General features: G+C 39.8%; 2 protein-coding genes across 3 annotated transcripts in view; one reads left to right on the top strand and one right to left on the bottom strand.

The window, feature by feature from the left end:
• The window catches only part of LOC127437201 (uncharacterized), a 30,565-nt gene extending 11,569 nt beyond the window's left edge, over positions 1-18,996 (top strand). The window contains exons 2-12 of one of the 2 annotated variants that reach the window (XM_051691977.1): positions 9,090-10,319; positions 11,123-11,191; positions 11,278-11,393; positions 14,411-14,548; positions 14,689-14,828; positions 14,935-15,019; positions 15,271-15,418; positions 16,661-16,869; positions 17,114-17,261; positions 18,035-18,162; positions 18,308-18,996. In XM_051691977.1, coding sequence (XP_051547937.1) covers positions 10,310-10,319; positions 11,123-11,191; positions 11,278-11,393; positions 14,411-14,548; positions 14,689-14,828; positions 14,935-15,019; positions 15,271-15,418; positions 16,661-16,869; positions 17,114-17,261; positions 18,035-18,162; positions 18,308-18,610 — 1,494 coding nt within the window. In that variant the 5' untranslated portion in view covers positions 9,090-10,309 and the 3' untranslated portion in view covers positions 18,611-18,996. Of the gene's footprint in view, positions 1-6,086; positions 10,320-11,122; positions 11,192-11,277; positions 11,394-14,410; positions 14,549-14,688; positions 14,829-14,934; positions 15,020-15,270; positions 15,419-16,660; positions 16,870-17,113; positions 17,262-18,034; positions 18,163-18,307 lie in introns of those variants that run through there. The other variant, XM_051691978.1, reaches the window with a different exon arrangement.
• acsbg1 (acyl-CoA synthetase bubblegum family member 1) overlaps positions 1-19,571 on the bottom strand; it is a 54,218-nt gene that overhangs the window by 26,136 nt on the left and 8,511 nt on the right. The window lies entirely within an intron of this gene.

The following is a 19,571-nucleotide window of genomic DNA, read 5'->3' as shown; positions in this document are numbered from 1 at the left end:
TTTTTTTTTACTTTTTTTTAAATAAGCATAACATGCTCATTACTATTTTTAGTAGTAGATTATCTAAAATAAAGAACCTTTAAAAAGAGCAGAACCTTAAAAAGTCGCTTTAACCCAGCATCCTGTCAAGAAACAACCCAGCACACTGGTTAAAATAAATAACCCAGCAAGCTGAGTCAAAAATAACCCAGCATGTGTTCTGTCCAATATTTACCCAGCACTGGGTTACCAAATAACCCAGCAATGGTTATTTTTAACCCAGCATTTTTTAGAGTGTACATATCAAGTATTTGTATGTGCTGGGCAGGCACAAAAATATGCTTGTGTGTGTTAAAAGGCACACATTTGGCCTATTATGTCTGAGAGAACTTCACATTTGACAAAACTGATGACAGCCAGCTCATAAAATAACCTATGGAGAGTGCAGTGTCACCACAAATATATGTGTTGCTAGCATACAGCTTGTTTTCAATGTGCCCAGGCTCAGTCGAAGGCAGTAAAAGTTGATTACTACTTGGAATCCACACATCTTTACTGCTTCTGACTTCACGGTCAATTTGTATTATTATAAGTTAGTCCACTCGCAAAGACACAAGATCTCCACACAGTTTCCCTGTATTTTTATTAATATGTTCAGTTTTCTGCTGATATCATTATGTGGTGAATATCTGATCAGCTACATTGTCAAGGCACATTCAACTTTCATTATTATTATTAACCAAGAAAATAAAAAAATTTAAAAAATGGAATAAGCATGTAATTATTGTTCATCATGTGTCATTTTGTCCTGGATACAGGCAGGTCTCCAACCCTTGGTCAGTCAACATGACCTCAATATCTGTCATTTGTACCAAGCTTGGAACTTGAACTGACTAATGACTACTACAAATGGCTGTGCACAATAAAAGGATAGTTCAGTTTTGAACATTTTGTAAGTTATGATGAAATATAGACTTTAATTGAGCAAAATTTTCACCACTTTTCGGTTGCGTTAGTTTGCAGAAATCTATATTATATTATATTATTTCATATCATATCATATTCCAGCAGGGTTCAACCCCAGCAAACTAATCTATTGTGCTTACCAAGAGCACATTAAAGGTCAAGGACAAACAACCAGAGTTTGACACAGGCAGAGGTTTAAATAAGAGAAACAAACAAGGGGCAGGTGTGGCTGGCAGCTCAAGATTGTAATGATCAGCGTTCCCCTCCCTGGAAATGCTGATCATTACAACCTTCCTGCCCCAGCAGCTTCCTTACTGAGCTTGGACGAGCTGGCTCTGTAGAGCCTTTTGTGTTTTTTTTTTTGTTTTTTGACTCATTGACTGTTTTCCCTCTGCTTTTGGGTCCTGTTTCCCCAGCACCCTGACAGAAACAAATCAAAATAATATATCAAAACATGAGGGACAGCAATATATACTGCAGCAGAGACATTGAGGACTCAGTTTTAGTGAAAGATGTAAAGTAACATGATTGCTGATATCCTACTCTTCTGACATTTCAAATGTAACTAGTTGTCTTGCCTCTGTATAGTCACCATGTCCTATTCCAGTTCTGTTGTCTACACTGGACCAAGACAGTGTCAATATCTGTAACATGGTTTCTATGCAGCAAGAAAGATATACTTACACATTTTTTTAGAGACATCAGGACTACAAATTGTTGGTCCATTTTCTGTTAAAAAATGTCAAGCCAATTTAAAGGACCAAATCCCCACAAACTGCATCCGTGATGGTTGAGTCACTGTTTTTGTTTTACAGTATATCAGTTCTTTAGTCTCATTTAGTGCTGGTGTCATAAAAAGAAAAACCACCCACTGTCATGTTTTTCATGTTATGTGTTTGACAAGACTGTCATAGCCACACCCTTGCTAGTTGAACAACGTTCCTGCACCTTACACCTTTTGTGTTAGAGAGTTTATGGGAGTTTTAAATCACAGTAATATTATTTTGTCAACATCCAAACTGAAAAGTGTTTTTTTTTTTTTTTTTTTTTTTTTATTAAAATGAACTAAAAAATACCCAGTATATAAAAAAATACATATAATTTATTAAAATAATTGAAGACTTTTGACAGACCTGTTCTCGAAACTCCAGCATGCAGTGTTAGAAAATCAAAAAACAGTGGAATTAACAAATAAAAGATGAACATAGTTCATAATATTGGAATAGTTCAGCAAGAGGACAATAAAAACAGGGGATGCAACACAATGTGCTGAGGGGTCCTCGTTGATGGTTTTGAAGATCCAGAGGCACTGACCCAGACTACAACAGCTCAGAGTAGCCCAGCAATGTCACATTGTTCCTGGACCTCAAAGAAACTGTTCATATCCCGTGCAAGTCAGTTCAATAAAGGAAAGACACAATCTGCTTTAATGCTCCTCCTCTCAGTGATGGCCGGTGATGGAAGGCTCAGGATGATGATAGTTTGAAGGCTCCACTCAAGTGCTGTTTTGAAGTCTCAAGCTCTTCAGTCAGAAGTCTGTTTGAAGCCTTTATTAGAAGAGTTTTTGTATGATGCGATACAGCAGTGATTGGAAAACACGCAGAAGCATTTCTTCAGAGATCTTCCTGAAGTTCCAGTCAGTTGTGGGACGGCCAGGTTCCCGGCGAGGATTATGCGTCATATTTATAACGAAGTTTTGCGCAGTAACAGGTCCATTCATGGTAGTGGAGCCCATCATGTTTGCGGAGGTTTCTTCAGGCATTGGAGAAAAGCTTTCCATTCGATTATCCTTTCAATGAACAGAGCCAGCAGATCTGGATGTTGCACTGAGAAGTTGTCCATTTTATAAGGAAATGTAGGGCCGCAGCGGGGTTTCGCTCTCACCGAGGCCGCTGCGCTTCTTCGGCGAGTTCTGGCTCCGACAATGTTTTATTCCGTCCTCCTCGCGGCGTCAAACCCCACCGGTAACATTTCAGAAGCGGAGCGCTGCGTGGCAACTGTATTTGCGAGAAGCTGGCCATGGTTATTTTTTTGTCCGGTTTAATTGTGTTTATTGTTGTTATTGGCGGAATACGATGAGAGCGGGCCGCGGTGAGAGCTATACACCGGGCGCTTCTGCGGCGCGTTCCGGCTCCGACGCGGCCGCCGGAGCTGATCGCGGCCACTCTAGTCAATGCTTCCGTGCTTCAATGTCTCCCAGATGCGGCTCTCTGCTGTTTCGCTAATGGTGCGTTCAGACCAGAGGCGTCGAGAGCGTCAAATAGACCGGAAGTCATTCATTTTCTATGGCAGCCAGAGTCTCTCGGCGGCGAGAAGCGCCGCGTCCGTGCCCGGCGCGTCTTGAGCGTTGTGGATATACTCTACTTGTGATAGGTCGGCAAAAAGATTCCGGTCGACATGTCTGGATGTTTTGCGGCCCCTTTAAATATAGTTCACAAAACCAAGCATTCCGAACGAACGTTGCCGCCTATTTCAACTAGGTCAGAGCGTACACGAATCTTCTATAGGGTTGTTGGTAGGGCAGCCAGAGCGAATTTTGACGCTCTAGCCTCCTCTGGTCTGAATCCAGGGTAAAGATAGAAGTCTTGTCTATTTTTGACGGACGCGGAGTCCAAGTCGCACAGTTCAAATACAAAATGAATGTCAGAACATTCGGTCAATTTATCCATGTCGTTCATAACTGGACTTTTAAGTGTATTAACTTTGTCTGAAGGCTACAGCACAACAAAGTAGGACATAACAACAATAAACACAATTAAACCGGACAAAATAAATAAATAAAATAACCATGGCCGACTCACCCATGGTAGAACCCCAAAAATCAAGGAAATAATACAAAATCAAAAGGAAGTCAACGTCCGACAGGCAAAGTAGTTTATTGTTGTTTGTTGATGATCTCGCAAATACAGCTGCCTCGCAGCGCTCCGCTTCTGAAATGTTCCCGGTGGGGTTTGACGCTGCGAGGAGGACGGAACAAAACCTCGTCGGAGCCGGAACTCGCCGCAGAAGTGTAATCTAGGCGGCGGCCGCGGTGAGAGCGAACACCCCCACTGAGAGGCCCTACATTTCCTTATAAAATGGACAACTTCTCAGTGCAACATCCAGATTTGCTGGCTCTGTTCATTGAAAGGATAATCGAATGGAAAGCTTTTCTCCAATGCCTGTGGGCAGGTGCCAAGTCCTGCTGTAAAAGGAAATCAGCATCTCCATAAAGCTTGTCAGCAGACGGAAGCATGAAGTGCTCTAAAATCTCCTGGTAGAGGGCTGCATTGACTCTCGACTTGAGAAAACACAGTGGACCAACACCAGCAGATGACATGGCACCCCAAATCATCACTGACTGTGGAAACTTCACACTGGACTTCAAGCAACTTGGATTCTGCGCCTCTCCATTCTTCCTCCAGATTCTGGGACCTTGATTTCCAAATGAAATGCAAAATGTACTTTCATCTGAAAAGAGGACTTTGGACCACTGAGCAATAATTATTTGCAGTAATTCGTGGAAAAGGAGCCCCGACCAAGTATTGAGTGCATAAATGAACATACTTTTCAGAAAGTCGACATTTCTGTGTTATAAATTCTTTATTCTAATATTTTGAGATACTGGATTTTTTATTTCCATGAGCTGTAAACCGTAATCATCAAGATTAAAACAAAAAAAGGCTTGAAATATTTCACTTTGTGTGTAATGAATCTAGAATAGGCCTATGTGAAAGTTCCACTTTTTGAATAAAATTATTAATGTTATTATTTTGTCAACATCCAAATTGAAAAGTATTTTTTTATTATTAAAATGAAACTCGAAAATACTCAGTATATTAAATCAAGTCATTTTTATTTTTATAGCGCCTTTCACAACACACATCGTTTCAAAGCAGCTTTACAGCAGATCATACATTAACAGAAAATGAGGCTGTTGTATCTATAATGTCTATATTAAAAATAAATATATTGTATTAAAATAATTGAAGACTTTTGACAGTCCTGTTCTCGAAACTTCATCATGCATCATCGAATTAACAAATAAAAGATGAACATAGTTCATAATATTGGAATAGTTCAGCAAGAGGACAATAAAAACAGGGGATGCAACACAATGTGCTGAGGGTTCCTCGTTGATGGTTTTGAAGATCCAGAGGCACTGACCCAGACTACAACAGCTCAGAGTAGCCCAGCAATGTCACATTGTTCCTGGACCTCAAAGAAACTGTTCATATCCCGTGCAAGTCAGTTCAATAAAGGAAAGACACAATCTGCTTTAATGCTCCTCCTCTCAGTGATGGCCGGTGATGGAAGGCTCAGGATGATGATAGTTTGAAGGCTCCACTCAAGTGCTGTTTTGAAGTCTCAAGCTCTTCAGTCAGAAGTCTGTTTGAAGCCTTTATTAGAAGAGTTTTTGTATGATGCGATACAGCAGTGATTGGAAAACACGCAGAAGCATTTCTTCAGAGATCTTCCTGAAGTTCCAGTCAGTTGTGGGACGGCCAGGTTCCCGGCGAGGATTATGCGTCATATTTATAACGAAGTTTTGCGCAGTAACAGGTCCATTCATGGTAGTGGAGCCCATCATGTTTGCGGAGGTTTCTTCAGGCATTGGAGAAAAGCTTTCCATTCGATTATCCTTTCAATGAACAGAGCCAGCAGATCTGGATGTTGCACTGAGAAGTTGTCCATTTTATAAGGAAATGTAGGGCCGCAGCGGGGTTTCGCTCTCACCGAGGCCGCTGCGCTTCTTCGGCGAGTTCTGGCTCCGACAATGTTTTATTCCGTCCTCCTCGCGGCGTCAAACCCCACCGGTAACATTTCAGAAGCGGAGCGCTGCGTGGCAACTGTATTTGCGAGAAGCTGGCCATGGTTATTTTTTTGTCCGGTTTAATTGTGTTTATTGTTGTTATTGGCGGAATACGATGAGAGCGGGCCGCGGTGAGAGCTATACACCGGGCGCTTCTGCGGCGCGTTCCGGCTCCGACGCGGCCGCCGGAGCTGATCGCGGCCACTCTAGTCAATGCTTCCGTGCTTCAATGTCTCCCAGATGCGGCTCTCTGCTGTTTCGCTAATGGTGCGTTCAGACCAGAGGCGTCGAGAGCGTCAAATAGACCGGAAGTCATTCATTTTCTATGGCAGCCAGAGTCTCTCGGCGGCGAGAAGCGCCGCGTCCGTGCCCGGCGCGTCTTGAGCGTTGTGGATATACTCTACTTGTGATAGGTCGGCAAAAAGATTCCGGTCGACATGTCTGGATGTTTTGCGGCCCCTTTAAATATAGTTCACAAAACCAAGCATTCCGAACGAACGTTGCCGCCTATTTCAACTAGGTCAGAGCGTACACGAATCTTCTATAGGGTTGTTGGTAGGGCAGCCAGAGCGAATTTTGACGCTCTAGCCTCCTCTGGTCTGAATCCAGGGTAAAGATAGAAGTCTTGTCTATTTTTGACGGACGCGGAGTCCAAGTCGCACAGTTCAAATACAAAATGAATGTCAGAACATTCGGTCAATTTATCCATGTCGTTCATAACTGGACTTTTAAGTGTATTAACTTTGTCTGAAGGCTACAGCACAACAAAGTAGGACATAACAACAATAAACACAATTAAACCGGACAAAATAAATAAATAAAATAACCATGGCCGACTCACCCATGGTAGAACCCCAAAAATCAAGGAAATAATACAAAATCAAAAGGAAGTCAACGTCCGACAGGCAAAGTAGTTTATTGTTGTTTGTTGATGATCTCGCAAATACAGCTGCCTCGCAGCGCTCCGCTTCTGAAATGTTCCCGGTGGGGTTTGACGCTGCGAGGAGGACGGAACAAAACCTCGTCGGAGCCGGAACTCGCCGCAGAAGTGTAATCTAGGCGGCGGCCGCGGTGAGAGCGAACACCCCCACTGAGAGGCCCTACATTTCCTTATAAAATGGACAACTTCTCAGTGCAACATCCAGATTTGCTGGCTCTGTTCATTGAAAGGATAATCGAATGGAAAGCTTTTCTCCAATGCCTGTGGGCAGGTGCCAAGTCCTGCTGTAAAAGGAAATCAGCATCTCCATAAAGCTTGTCAGCAGACGGAAGCATGAAGTGCTCTAAAATCTCCTGGTAGAGGGCTGCATTGACTCTCGACTTGAGAAAACACAGTGGACCAACACCAGCAGATGACATGGCACCCCAAATCATCACTGACTGTGGAAACTTCACACTGGACTTCAAGCAACTTGGATTCTGCGCCTCTCCATTCTTCCTCCAGATTCTGGGACCTTGATTTCCAAATGAAATGCAAAATGTACTTTCATCTGAAAAGAGGACTTTGGACCACTGAGCAATAATTATTTGCAGTAATTCGTGGAAAAGGAGCCCCGACCAAGTATTGAGTGCATAAATGAACATACTTTTCAGAAAGTCGACATTTCTGTGTTATAAATTCTTTATTCTAATATTTTGAGATACTGGATTTTTTATTTCCATGAGCTGTAAACCGTAATCATCAAGATTAAAACAAAAAAAGGCTTGAAATATTTCACTTTGTGTGTAATGAATCTAGAATAGGCCTATGTGAAAGTTCCACTTTTTGAATAAAATTATTAATGTTATTATTTTGTCAACATCCAAATTGAAAAGTATTTTTTTATTATTAAAATGAAACTCGAAAATACTCAGTATATTAAATCAAGTCATTTTTATTTTTATAGCGCCTTTCACAACACACATCGTTTCAAAGCAGCTTTACAGCAGATCATACATTAACAGAAAATGAGGCTGTTGTATCTATAATGTCTATATTAAAAATAAATATATTGTATTAAAATAATTGAAGACTTTTGACAGTCCTGTTCTCGAAACTTCATCATGCATCATCGAATTAACAAATAAAAGATGAACATAGTTCATAATATTGGAATAGTTCAGCAAGAGGACAATAAAAACAGGGGATGCAACACAATGTGCTGAGGGTTCCTCGTTGATGGTTTTGAAGATCCAGAGGCACTGACCCAGACTACAACAGCTCAGAGTAGCCCAGCAATGTCACATTGTTCCTGGACCTCAAAGAAACTGTTCATATCCCGTGCAAGTCAGTTCAATAAAGGAAAGACACAATCTGCTTTAATGCTCCTCCTCTCAGTGATGGCCGGTGATGGAAGGCTCAGGATGATGATAGTTTGAAGGCTCCACTCAAGTGCTGTTTTGAAGTCTCAAGCTCTTCAGTCAGAAGTCTGTTTGAAGCCTTTATTAGAAGAGTTTTTGTATGATGCGATACAGCAGTGATTGGAAAACACGCAGAAGCATTTCTTCAGAGATCTTCCTGAAGTTCCAGTCAGTTGTGGGACGGCCAGGTTCCCGGCGAGGATTATGCGTCATATTTATAACGAAGTTTTGCGCAGTAACAGGTCCATTCATGGTAGTGGAGCCCATCATGTTTGCGGAGGTTTCTTCAGGCATTGGAGAAAAGCTTTCCATTCGATTATCCTTTCAATGAACAGAGCCAGCAGATCTGGATGTTGCACTGAGAAGTTGTCCATTTTATAAGGAAATGTAGGGCCGCAGCGGGGTTTCGCTCTCACCGAGGCCGCTGCGCTTCTTCGGCGAGTTCTGGCTCCGACAATGTTTTATTCCGTCCTCCTCGCGGCGTCAAACCCCACCGGTAACATTTCAGAAGCGGAGCGCTGCGTGGCAACTGTATTTGCGAGAAGCTGGCCATGGTTATTTTTTTGTCCGGTTTAATTGTGTTTATTGTTGTTATTGGCGGAATACGATGAGAGCGGGCCGCGGTGAGAGCTATACACCGGGCGCTTCTGCGGCGCGTTCCGGCTCCGACGCGGCCGCCGGAGCTGATCGCGGCCACTCTAGTCAATGCTTCCGTGCTTTAATGTCTCCCAGATGCGGCTCTCTGCTGTTTCGCTAATGGTGCGTTCAGACCAGAGGCGTCGAGAGCGTCAAATAGACCGGAAGTCATTCATTTTCTATGGCAGCCAGAGTCTCTCGGCGGCGAGAAGCGCCGCGTCCGTGCCCGGCGCGTCTTGAGCGTTGTGGATATACTCTACTTGTGATAGGTCGGCAAAAAGATTCCGGTCGACATGTCTGGATGTTTTGCGGCCCCTTTAAATATAGTTCACAAAACCAAGCATTCCGAACGAACGTTGCCGCCTATTTCAACTAGGTCAGAGCGTACACGAATCTTCTATAGGGTTGTTGGTAGGGCAGCCAGAGCGAATTTTGACGCTCTAGCCTCCTCCGGTCTGAATCCACGGTAAAGATAGAAGTCTTGTCTATTTTTGACGGACGCGGAGTCCAAGTCGCACAGTTCAAATACAAAATGAATGTCAGAACATTCGGTCAATTTATCCATGTCGTTCATAACTGGACTTTTAAGTGTATTAACTTTGTCTGAAGGCTACAGCACAACAAAGTAGGACATAACAACAATAAACACAATTAAACCGGACAAAATAAATAAATAAATAAAATAACCATGGCCAACTCACCCATGGTTGGACCCCAAAAATCAAGGAAATAATACAAAATCAAAAGGAAGTCAACGTCCGACAGGCAAAGTAGTTTATTGTTGTATGTTGATGATCTCGCAAATACAGCTGCCTCGCAGCGCTTCGCTTCTGAAATGTTCCCGTTGGGGTTTGACGCCGCGAGGAGGACGGAACAAAACCGCAGAAGTGTAATCTAGGCGGCGGCCGCAGTGAGAGCGAAAACCCGCTCTGTGCGGCCCTACATTTCCTTATAAAATGGACAACTTCTCAGTGCAACATCCAGATCTGCTGGCTCTGTTCATTGAAAGGATAATCGAATGGAAAGCTTTTCTCCAGTGCCTGAAGAAACCTCCGCAAACATGATGGGCTCCATTACCATGAATGGGCCTGTTACTGCGCAAAACTTCGTTATAAATATGACGTATAATCCTCGCCGGGAACCTGACCGTCCCACAACTGACTGGAACTTCAGGAAGATCTCTGAAGAAATGCTTCTGCGTGCTTGTCAATCACTGCTGTATCGCATCATACAAAAACTCTTCTAATAATTGTGAGTCAGGGTTAGGTTGAGGAGGGTCTTGAAGCAGATAAGGATCACATGTAGTATTGGATAATGCAGTGAGAGATGACTGAAATACTATTTTTCCTTTAATGTATATACACTTTAAAAAATTCTGGGTTATTTTTTATACCCATTCGCTGGGTTAAGTATTTTAACCTATTTTGCTGGGTTATATTATCGGTAATGGCTCATATTGACCCAGCGTTTGGGTTCCTTGGGTGACACAAAGTGCACTTGGAATATTTGACCCAGCGCTTGGGTTATCTCCTCATCTCCTCGCGCTGTTCGAAGCCAAAACGTAACGGTCGAAAGGAGGACGACGTTGGACAGTATATGAGTAATGGTGAGTGATGATATTTGTTTTGCTATAAATCTATAAAACTAGCTTTATTTCAACTAGTGAGAAGTATTATATTTTTGGGATTTACATAATTAAGGAAAAAGTGACCATTCAAAAATTATGAACACTCTGAGGTTGTAATTGCGTCGTGGCCGTTACTCTTCGGGTGCCCGTTAATGACAATAATTCAATAGGACGGCGTCAATTATTCAGTTTAATCCATGGTTACTGCGTTTCAAGACGTAATTTTTTTTTTTATTATTATTATTTATTTAGACATATTCATTTTTCGTCTTAAATGCTCTAGTGGTTGTATAAAACAGGTTATTTCCATATTGCGTTTTTCAGCCTTATCAAACGATGAAATTATACGATGATAAGATGAAAAAATATCAGGCCACAATGAAACCGTTAAGTAAACCAAGGAAAGAGGATTCAGAAAAGTAAGGTTTAGGCAGACGACTCACTACAACCAAAGTGCAGTACCCGCCCCCCGTAAGCCAGCAACCCCGGCACCTGCTGAGTAAAAACCAATGACCAGCATACACGTCATATCATCAGCATCACAAAAGGGGTGCAATATGTTTTATTAAACACGAAATAGTACACTTAAAAACCCTGACAGTGTTGAATTGTTAGGCATATTACAACCTCATATCTTTGAGAATAGCTGAAATAAACAACAAAAAAACAACAACAACAACTAGCTAGCAAGACACAACAGTGCTAGCTAGGTTTGGTTAGCAGTAGCTAGCTAACCTAGTCAAGATATTGCTAATCAGATGTTTCCTTGTGTTTTTGTATAGCAATGGACATTTTTGTGAAACAAAAACTCACCAACTGGAATCTTGAGTGCCTCATTGAAAAATTTGCAGGTAACCATTCACAAACATCTTTTTCAGTTTCAATAGAATGTATATAATGTAATCCATGCCTGCTTTTACTGTTTGTTATCTTCCAGATGAGCAGATAGATGATGACAGTTTCTTTTTATTGGATGAGAACACAATTGCAGCACTCATCCCAAAAATTGGCCTCCGACTAAAATTTTTAAAACATTTCCAAGAGCTAAAATTAGTAAGTTAGACATGCAATATATCTGTTTTCGTTGCCAAGCCAGCATAGCTGACTTGAAACAATTTTTTACACTCTTAAGGGCAGTCCACAGCATTAACAGTGCTTCTACACATTTTGAATGCAATCTGAATGGTTGTCAAAGGACTTTTTATTATATGAGATCATACAGAAGGCACCTAGTTCAACACAATAATGACCATGACACCAGCAGCTCAGCTAGGTGTGATTCTGACCAGGCTCCCAGTTTGATATTTGAGGCACTTGATGCTCAAGAACATTCTTGTAAAGAAGTGTCTGACTTTAGTGGGGTTTGTGATTTGGGTGATTTGGAAGAAGAGGATATGACAGATCGGGTAGCTCTTTTCCTGGCTAAACTGAAATCGAAGTCTTCACAGACTTTCACTGCTGTTAATTTTACAGTGGAGGAAACATCAAGTCTGTTGTCTGATATTGTCTCCAAGCTTCAGGAAAGAACAATGTCTTTGCTTAAAGATCTTGGACAAGACAAAAGCATAGAAGCACAAGAATTGAACAGTCAATTCGAGGTAGCTTCTGAGCCTTTCAAAGGCCTAGAAACTGAATATAGGCAAATGAAGTATTTTATGCAGTCTGGCAACTTCATTCAGCCAGTTGAGGAGGCTTTCCCTGGCATTTCCTATGTTCAGCACACAGATTCCAACAGTGGTACAGTTAAGCAAATTTCAGTGCGTGACACGTTTCAGCGCATTCCACTTAGACCTCTCCTAAAAAAGATACTTGAACTGCCAGGCATCATGTCTAAGGTTGTTGCATGGCAGAAGCAAGACAGTGGTGCTCTGCAAGACTTTTGTGACGGTGAGCTCTGCAAAAACCATGCCCTGTTCTCCCATGAAGTCTCTATTCCTCTTCTTCTTTACATTGATGATGCAGAGACTGTGAATCCCCTTGGCTCAAAGACATCTGTCCACAAATTAGGATTTGTGTATTTTGCTATCAAATGTTTACCGAAAGAGCTGCTTTCCAGCCTTACCTCCCTATTTTTGCTGGCAGTCTACAAAACTGATGATGCCAAAACCTATGGCATTGATGCCGTTTTAAAGCCCATAGTAGAGGACATGAAATCATTAGAGAAAGAGGGTGTTGATATCAAAACATCATCCTTTGAGGGAACAGTAAAAGTCAGCATCTGCCAGGTTGTTGGTGATAATTTGGGGCTGAATGCAGTTCTTGGATTTACTGAAAGCTTTGCAAGCAATTATGCTTGCCGGTGGTGCCGTGTTCCAAAAGAAGTTCTTAGGGTACAGGTAAAAGAAGACCGTGGCATTCTCCGAACTGCTGAGTCCAATGAGAGAGACATTGGTCTTGATAGTGTCTCGGACACTGGCCTAAAACGTGCAAGTGCCCTCAATGATCTCCACTTTTTTGATGTCAGCAAAAACATGGCACCAGACATTATGCATGACATCTTAGAAGGTGTAGGGAGTTATGAGATGAAGCTGATCATAAACTCACTGATTGAGGAAGGACACTTCACTGTAGACACACTAAATTACAGGATCACAAGCTTTGACTATGGCTTTAGTGATGTCCACAACAAGCCCACTTTGATTACAAAGCATTACCTGCGTAACAAAGATGGGGTCATGAAGCAGACAGCAGCACAGATGTGGTGCCTTTTGAGACTGCTTCTTCTAATGGTTGGAGATCTAGTCCCAGAGTCAAATAGGTTCTGGGAGCTACTGCTTCTCCTTCTTTCCTGCATGGAATTGATTTTTTCTCCATCTCTCACTGTCGAGAGCACAATCTACTTGAAGTGGCTAATAGAGGAACACCATACTCTCTTTCTTGAGTTGTACCCACATCAACATCTGAAACCTAAACACCACTTCATGTTGCATTATCCAAGAGCCATAAGACAGCTTGGGCCATTGGTGCAGTTTTGGACTATGCGATTTGAAGCGAAGCATGGCTTCTTTAAACGCATAAGCCATATCACATGCAACTTCAGGAATATCTGTAAGACGATGGCCATTAGACATCAAGTAATGTTGTGTTACAATTTCTTTTCTGGAGGTGTCTTTGATCACAATGTTGAAGTGGGCCAAGGTCACAGCACTATTCTCGCTGATCTTGAGAGAAGTGATGAAATCCAAGGAGGCTTGGAAAATATTCCATCCTACACAGAGGTGTATGTGCCAGCCTGGGTAAAACTTAAGGGAACAACATATAGGCCAGGTATGACAGTGTTTGTGTCTTACTGTTCAAATGGTGACCCACAATTTGGATGTATAAGACACTGCTTGGCTTTTAACTCCAAATTCATATTAGTGATTGAGAAGTTAGTCACTGTTGGATTTGAAAGGCATTTATTTGCCTTTGCTGTGCAACACACTCGTGCCATCACATGTATTGATGTCACTGATCTGACTGATCATCATCCTGTTCATACAGTTCAGTCATTCAGAAAGAATGATGACTGTTTTTATGTGTCTCTCCGATACAGGGTGTTGTAATGGTCTGAAAAAAATTGAAATCAGTTACTGTTTAAAATGGTCAAATATAATGTCATTTAATTCCATATAATCTAACCATATCTGGTTTAATCCAAATAAAGTTTTCTTAGTGTTTAGTGTTATTGAAGGCTTTTAAAAAATTATTTAGAAAATCAGTTTACATTTTGTCAAACAAATACAGTAGAGGTAGGGGAAGATATTTTTTTGTTGGAGGCAAGCTTCATCATTATCTAGCTCCAAGCATGCATAGAGTTCTGTGAAACCAGAGGCGCCTATGTCCACAAGCCAGCTATGGAGACGGGTCAGGACCAGTAGACCTTTGACATAGAATTTGTGCACATTTCAGGCTTGGCAGTTGTGTGTCAAAAAGTGCAATATGAAATATTATTTGTATTTCCAAGTATTCCTTATCAATTTCTCAGTTCATTTTAAATGCACTAACTAAGTTAACTTATATTTTTATATAGAATACTGTATATTATATTTGCCAAAACATTGTTTTTATTTTTTTTATTTTTTCTGTAGAACAGTATCCCACCACAGCACAGCACTGCATATGAAAATGCGCAGGCCACCATTGCATCTGAAATTGCACAGCCCAACACTGCATCGGAAAATACACAGCCAACATTTGTTCTTAATCTTTTTCCAGATGACACGTTTGTATGTTTCCTGACAACTAGGAAAAGCATGACTACTGACAACTATTTTTAATTTGTTGTCAGTACCTTTTTGTAAAGTAACATTTCCTATTTGCATTCAGTAAGATACTGTAGTTTACTGACAACTCTGCTATGTACCAGGATATCCGTGCAATACTGATGGAAGCACCACATGGACCCTCCATTGTGGAGAGTCTAGAGAGTAATAAAATTACCACCAAGCAAAGGCGTGCAATGGTGCGAATTACTGTTTCTTATCTTTTTGAGAAATATGGCGAAACGTGAGTATAAATAAGTTGTATTTGCATGTATTTTCACCCAAATCAAGACAGAATGAGACTATTTTGAAACAATGTTTTTCTTTCTTATTTGGCAATCATAATACAGACCATCAACAGAGACCAAAAAGGCAATGGCCATGTCTCTAGTAGAGACATTTCCCTGTCTCCGTGACCCTGAAGGAAATGGCTTTGTGAGTATATTCATCTTATTTTATTCTGCTGACCGACATTATCTATCTCAGCTGTCATTTAACTTTTCTGTTATATTGAGTTATACTGGTCAACTTTTTGTTCCCTTTTATGATTTTTTTATTTTTATGTGAGTCCACCATTACTGGTGTTTTTTGCACATTGGTGATTTAAGGTTGCAAATGATACTGTGTAGATTTTGAAACATTGTATAACAACAACAACAACAACAACAACAAACATTATCTTTCAGGAGGCCTGGTTCAGCCAGGGGCGAAAACACAGGCCTTCCACAGGATTTCTTGAGGAACGCCTTCGCAATATAAGAAAGAGGATGCGGAGATTAAGAACTCAGCCCTCCGTAGTGCCTGTCTGTGAGGAGAGGTTGACTTTCATTCCTAGTAAGACTTCTGCTTATAAACAACTACAGCACCCTTGGTAAATATAAGGAAATGATGCTGTGGAAACATGTCTTTCCTGTCTATATTCTTAGTCTTTCATTAAAATATAACCTTCAAGTAATTTAAGGAATAATTGATAATGATCCATTGAATTATTGAAAAACAAATGCACAACCAGAGGTGGTAGACAACAAAAGTCTTTTTATTTTTTATTTTATTTTTTTTTATTAGATTCTTAATTTATTTTATTTTTTTTCCAAGTAAAAGTTCCTAAACATTCTTATAACAACATAAATTTACTTGACAAGAAAAATGCCATAAGATCTTACGTCTTGTTATGAGAGAAAATCTAAATTTTAGTAAGATTTGTTTAAAACAATGAAAAACTATTTGCTAATGGGGTAAGAAAAATCAACTTAAATTCATTGGGAAAACAAGTTTATTTTTCTTAACCCCATTGGCAGATTATTTTTCTTGTTGTAAGAATAAAGTCAGATTTCTCTGAAAACAAGACTTAATATCTTATGCCATTTTGCTTGACAAGAAATTTTGTTTTAAGAATGTTTAGATATTTTTACAGTAAAACAGGACAAAAATACTGGGTAAAAAAAAATATTTTTTTTTGCTGTGTAATGTGGCACAAATCTTCATAGCTAGTTGATAGTGTCACTTTAGAAATAATAATGGTGCTTTTAATCAGTTATTGGGGTAACAAGGGTGCGTGTGTGTGTGAGAGAGCGAGCGAATGAACGGGCTTGTGTGATTACCTGCTTCTGCCATGACTCTCGTCTTGGAGATTATTTAGCCACTCAAACTATTCTCCTCACTATGTATGGGGTCAACACTGACACATGTCCTTTTCCATTCTCATTATTAACATTACCAGTAGATATAAACTTCTTACTTATTCTTACTTAGAGATGTCCTGATTTGTGCAGCTCAGCAACCTTTTTTTGCACATCAATACTGTATTCTATGACTGTAGAAATTTGGCCTGTGTGTCACCTCATATTTATACTCCAGTAAAATTATATCGTGGATTTTCCCCCCACATTTATTTACTTTGATATTTCAATCATTTTACTCGACTTAAAGGTTAGATTTTTGTGAATATTTGAAAGAAAGAGCAAGAGGATAAACAGCCTGTTTTGCTCATATTTACCAGGGGTGGCAATATTTGTGGAGGGCACTGTACATAGACAGCTGATGTAAATTAACCAGTATGACTTTTTACATTGCCAGTTTACCTCTCAACAGCATCAACTTTGTCTTCTGAGAGAGCAATTCAGTTAAAAGAATGGCTAAAAAACAATACCAGACCACAGGACCAGGTTGAGCAGTATATGAAAGCAACTGCTCTTTTTAGGGCTCACTGGATTCGCCAGAACAGCTCCAAACCAATATCTGAGATTTTATCAGAGTTCCCTCGTCTAATGGATACCCCAGGCATGGTAAATGCAATATAACCTCAGTGTCTTTTTTGCTCTGTTGCCCAGTAGATTGAAGCAGATGAATTTTAATTTTGATTTAATAATAACTGTAATAACATTAATCATGTGGTAAAGTGCCAGCCTCACTTTCATCACTTTAGAAAACGGAGTAAAATAAAAATACAATAAAAAATAAATTGAATTTATCACTAAAATTCTATGACGTTATAATCATAATTGTCATAATCATAATTTCCAACTACAGATATCTCAAGACTTTAGTGTACTTCACCCTGATGCTGCTGACAAATTGTGCTCATCCTGGTTGCCTGACTTTGCTGACAAGATCCTGGCCTTTGCTAAAAGAGATGGACGACAAATGGATTTACTGAATTTAGACAACATGTCTGCAGGTTAGTAATTATGTAAAATCAAATGCAGAAGAAACAGTTGCATTAAAAGTACTTGCCCCTTCTTGATCTTCCCTTTTCTCACTTTTTAAAAACACTAAAATGCTGTTTAGAGCAAACTCAAATAACTTTCATTCCTCTGCAAAACACAAATTATTGTTGATGTGTGCGAACTATAACAAAATTGTCGCACCAGTTGAAAAATGTTGTTGCAATCTGGAGCCCTGGAAAAAAGAAGTTACATTTTGGTCTGTCTCTTACACAAAGCTATTGAATCAGAAGACAAGGATTAAACCACTGGACTCTGGAAGGTATGGATTACCTTCATGTTGCCTTTAGGTCAATTTTGGAACCCCATTGACTTGTATTAAAAGGACAAACAGACATCTCCTTCAAAATATCTTTGTTTGTGTTCTGCAGAAGTAAGAAAGTCATATGAGTTTGAGATGGCATGAGGATGAGAAAACTGTGAAAGAAGTAGATCTTTTTGGTGAACTATTCCTTTAAAGCCATACAAAACCAGCAACATTTAAAATTCTTATTAGTGCAGCGGTTGTTTAGGAGCTGAGAGGTGTATTTTAGCTACTGTCCAGGACGCATTGAGGATGGAGTGTTTACACCTAAAATGTGATGTGGTCACTTGTGTTTTGATGACCTCCATATAGTATATGCTTTTTGTGATTCAGTTACAAACCATTTTGGGCCCCATTTACACTTGTATTTAGTGCTGATCGCTTGTGATCAGATCACTGCAATTAACTTTTATCTCCTTTTAGATACCAAAGGCACCATGGCACTGAAAATTTTACCTCAGATCATTCCACCATCAGTGTACAAGATTGGCAACAAAACCTTCCGGCCAACTATTGAGGAAGCCAGAACCTCTTTCATTGATGTACAACCAGTAAGTAGAACATGTGAAAACAACACCAAAGCAGGCTCACTTATTTATTTTAAATTACAGCTGTTCATCAAGTGCACTAAACCTGTAACAATTTTTTGGTAAGGAGTACATACACTTTAATGTTTGATGTTATTTTCTTATTTAGTCTGGAACCAACATGGTGCAGTACCTACTAAAACAGAGGGAGGAGAAGCCCTTCCCATTTGTCTTAGAACTTGGAGTTGGTGGACAGTTTTTTGTGGTGGTGAATGGGGAAGCCCTAGAAGAGCAGACTCTCCTCAAGGCAGTAGATGTTTGTTTTAAGTCCTTTTTTTGCTTTGACACCCACTTTCCAAAACAGTGTGCCCTTGCCTGGGAGTTTTTGGAGCAGGTAGTTTATGAGATGCCTGGTTCCGAAAATTCAACAATTCGCTTTTTGCGTGCCTCTATTTATGCTGCTGAGGACTAAATTGTTTATTAAACTAACTAATGCAGGTATTTTGTATCCATGTATGTATCTATTTTTATTTATTTATTTATTTGGTGTATTGTGAATTGATTTGCTACAGTTTAGTAATTAATGTACATTCTTAATAATTAAAGCACTGCCTTGTTCTGAAAATGTAATTAAACATTGTTTGAATTATTTGATGCTGGACTAAATAAATTAAATGTTAAATACAAATATTGATAGTATTTATTTAACTTGATATTCTGTAAAATAACTATTTGCTATTATTTTGTCATCCAAAAGTTTTTTAATAGTTTTTTAATTTTCTGCCTGGTTCAGAATAAAATGATCATTTTTGCTGGCCATTTATTAATTAAATAAAATCATTTCATATTGTACATGTATACTGTTGTTCATTTGAATTTTTGTGAAACATGTTTTTTTTTAACTTTTTTTTAAATAAGCATAACATGCTCATTACTATTTTTAGTAGTAGATTATCTAAAATAAAGAACCTTTAAAAAGAGCAGAACCTTAAAAAGTCGCTTTAACCCAGCATCCTGTCAAGAAACAACCCAGCACACTGGTTAAAATAAATAACCCAGCAAGCTGAGTCAAAAATAACCCAGCATGTGTTCTGTCCAATATTTACCCAGCACTGGGTTACCAAATAACCCAGCAATGGTTATTTTTAACCCAGCATTTTTTAGAGTGTACATATCAAGTATTTGTATGTGCTGGGCAGGCACAAAAATATGCTTGTGTGTGTTAAAAGGCACACATTTGGCCTATTATGTCTGAGAGAACTTCACATTTGACAAAACTGATGACAGCCAGCTCATAAAATAAGCTATGGAGAGTGCAGTGTCACCACAAATATATGTGTTGCTAGCATACAGCTTGTTTTCAATGTGCCCAGGCTCAGTCGAAGGCAGTAAAAGTTGATTACTACTTGGAATCCACACATCTTTACTGCTTC

This window comes from Myxocyprinus asiaticus, chromosome 48, assembly GCF_019703515.2.
Source record: "Myxocyprinus asiaticus isolate MX2 ecotype Aquarium Trade chromosome 48, UBuf_Myxa_2, whole genome shotgun sequence".
NCBI lineage: Eukaryota > Metazoa > Chordata > Actinopteri > Cypriniformes > Catostomidae > Myxocyprinus > Myxocyprinus asiaticus.
Note: the sequence above shows the minus strand (reverse complement) of the source record. Positions and strands in the feature narration are given on the sequence as shown.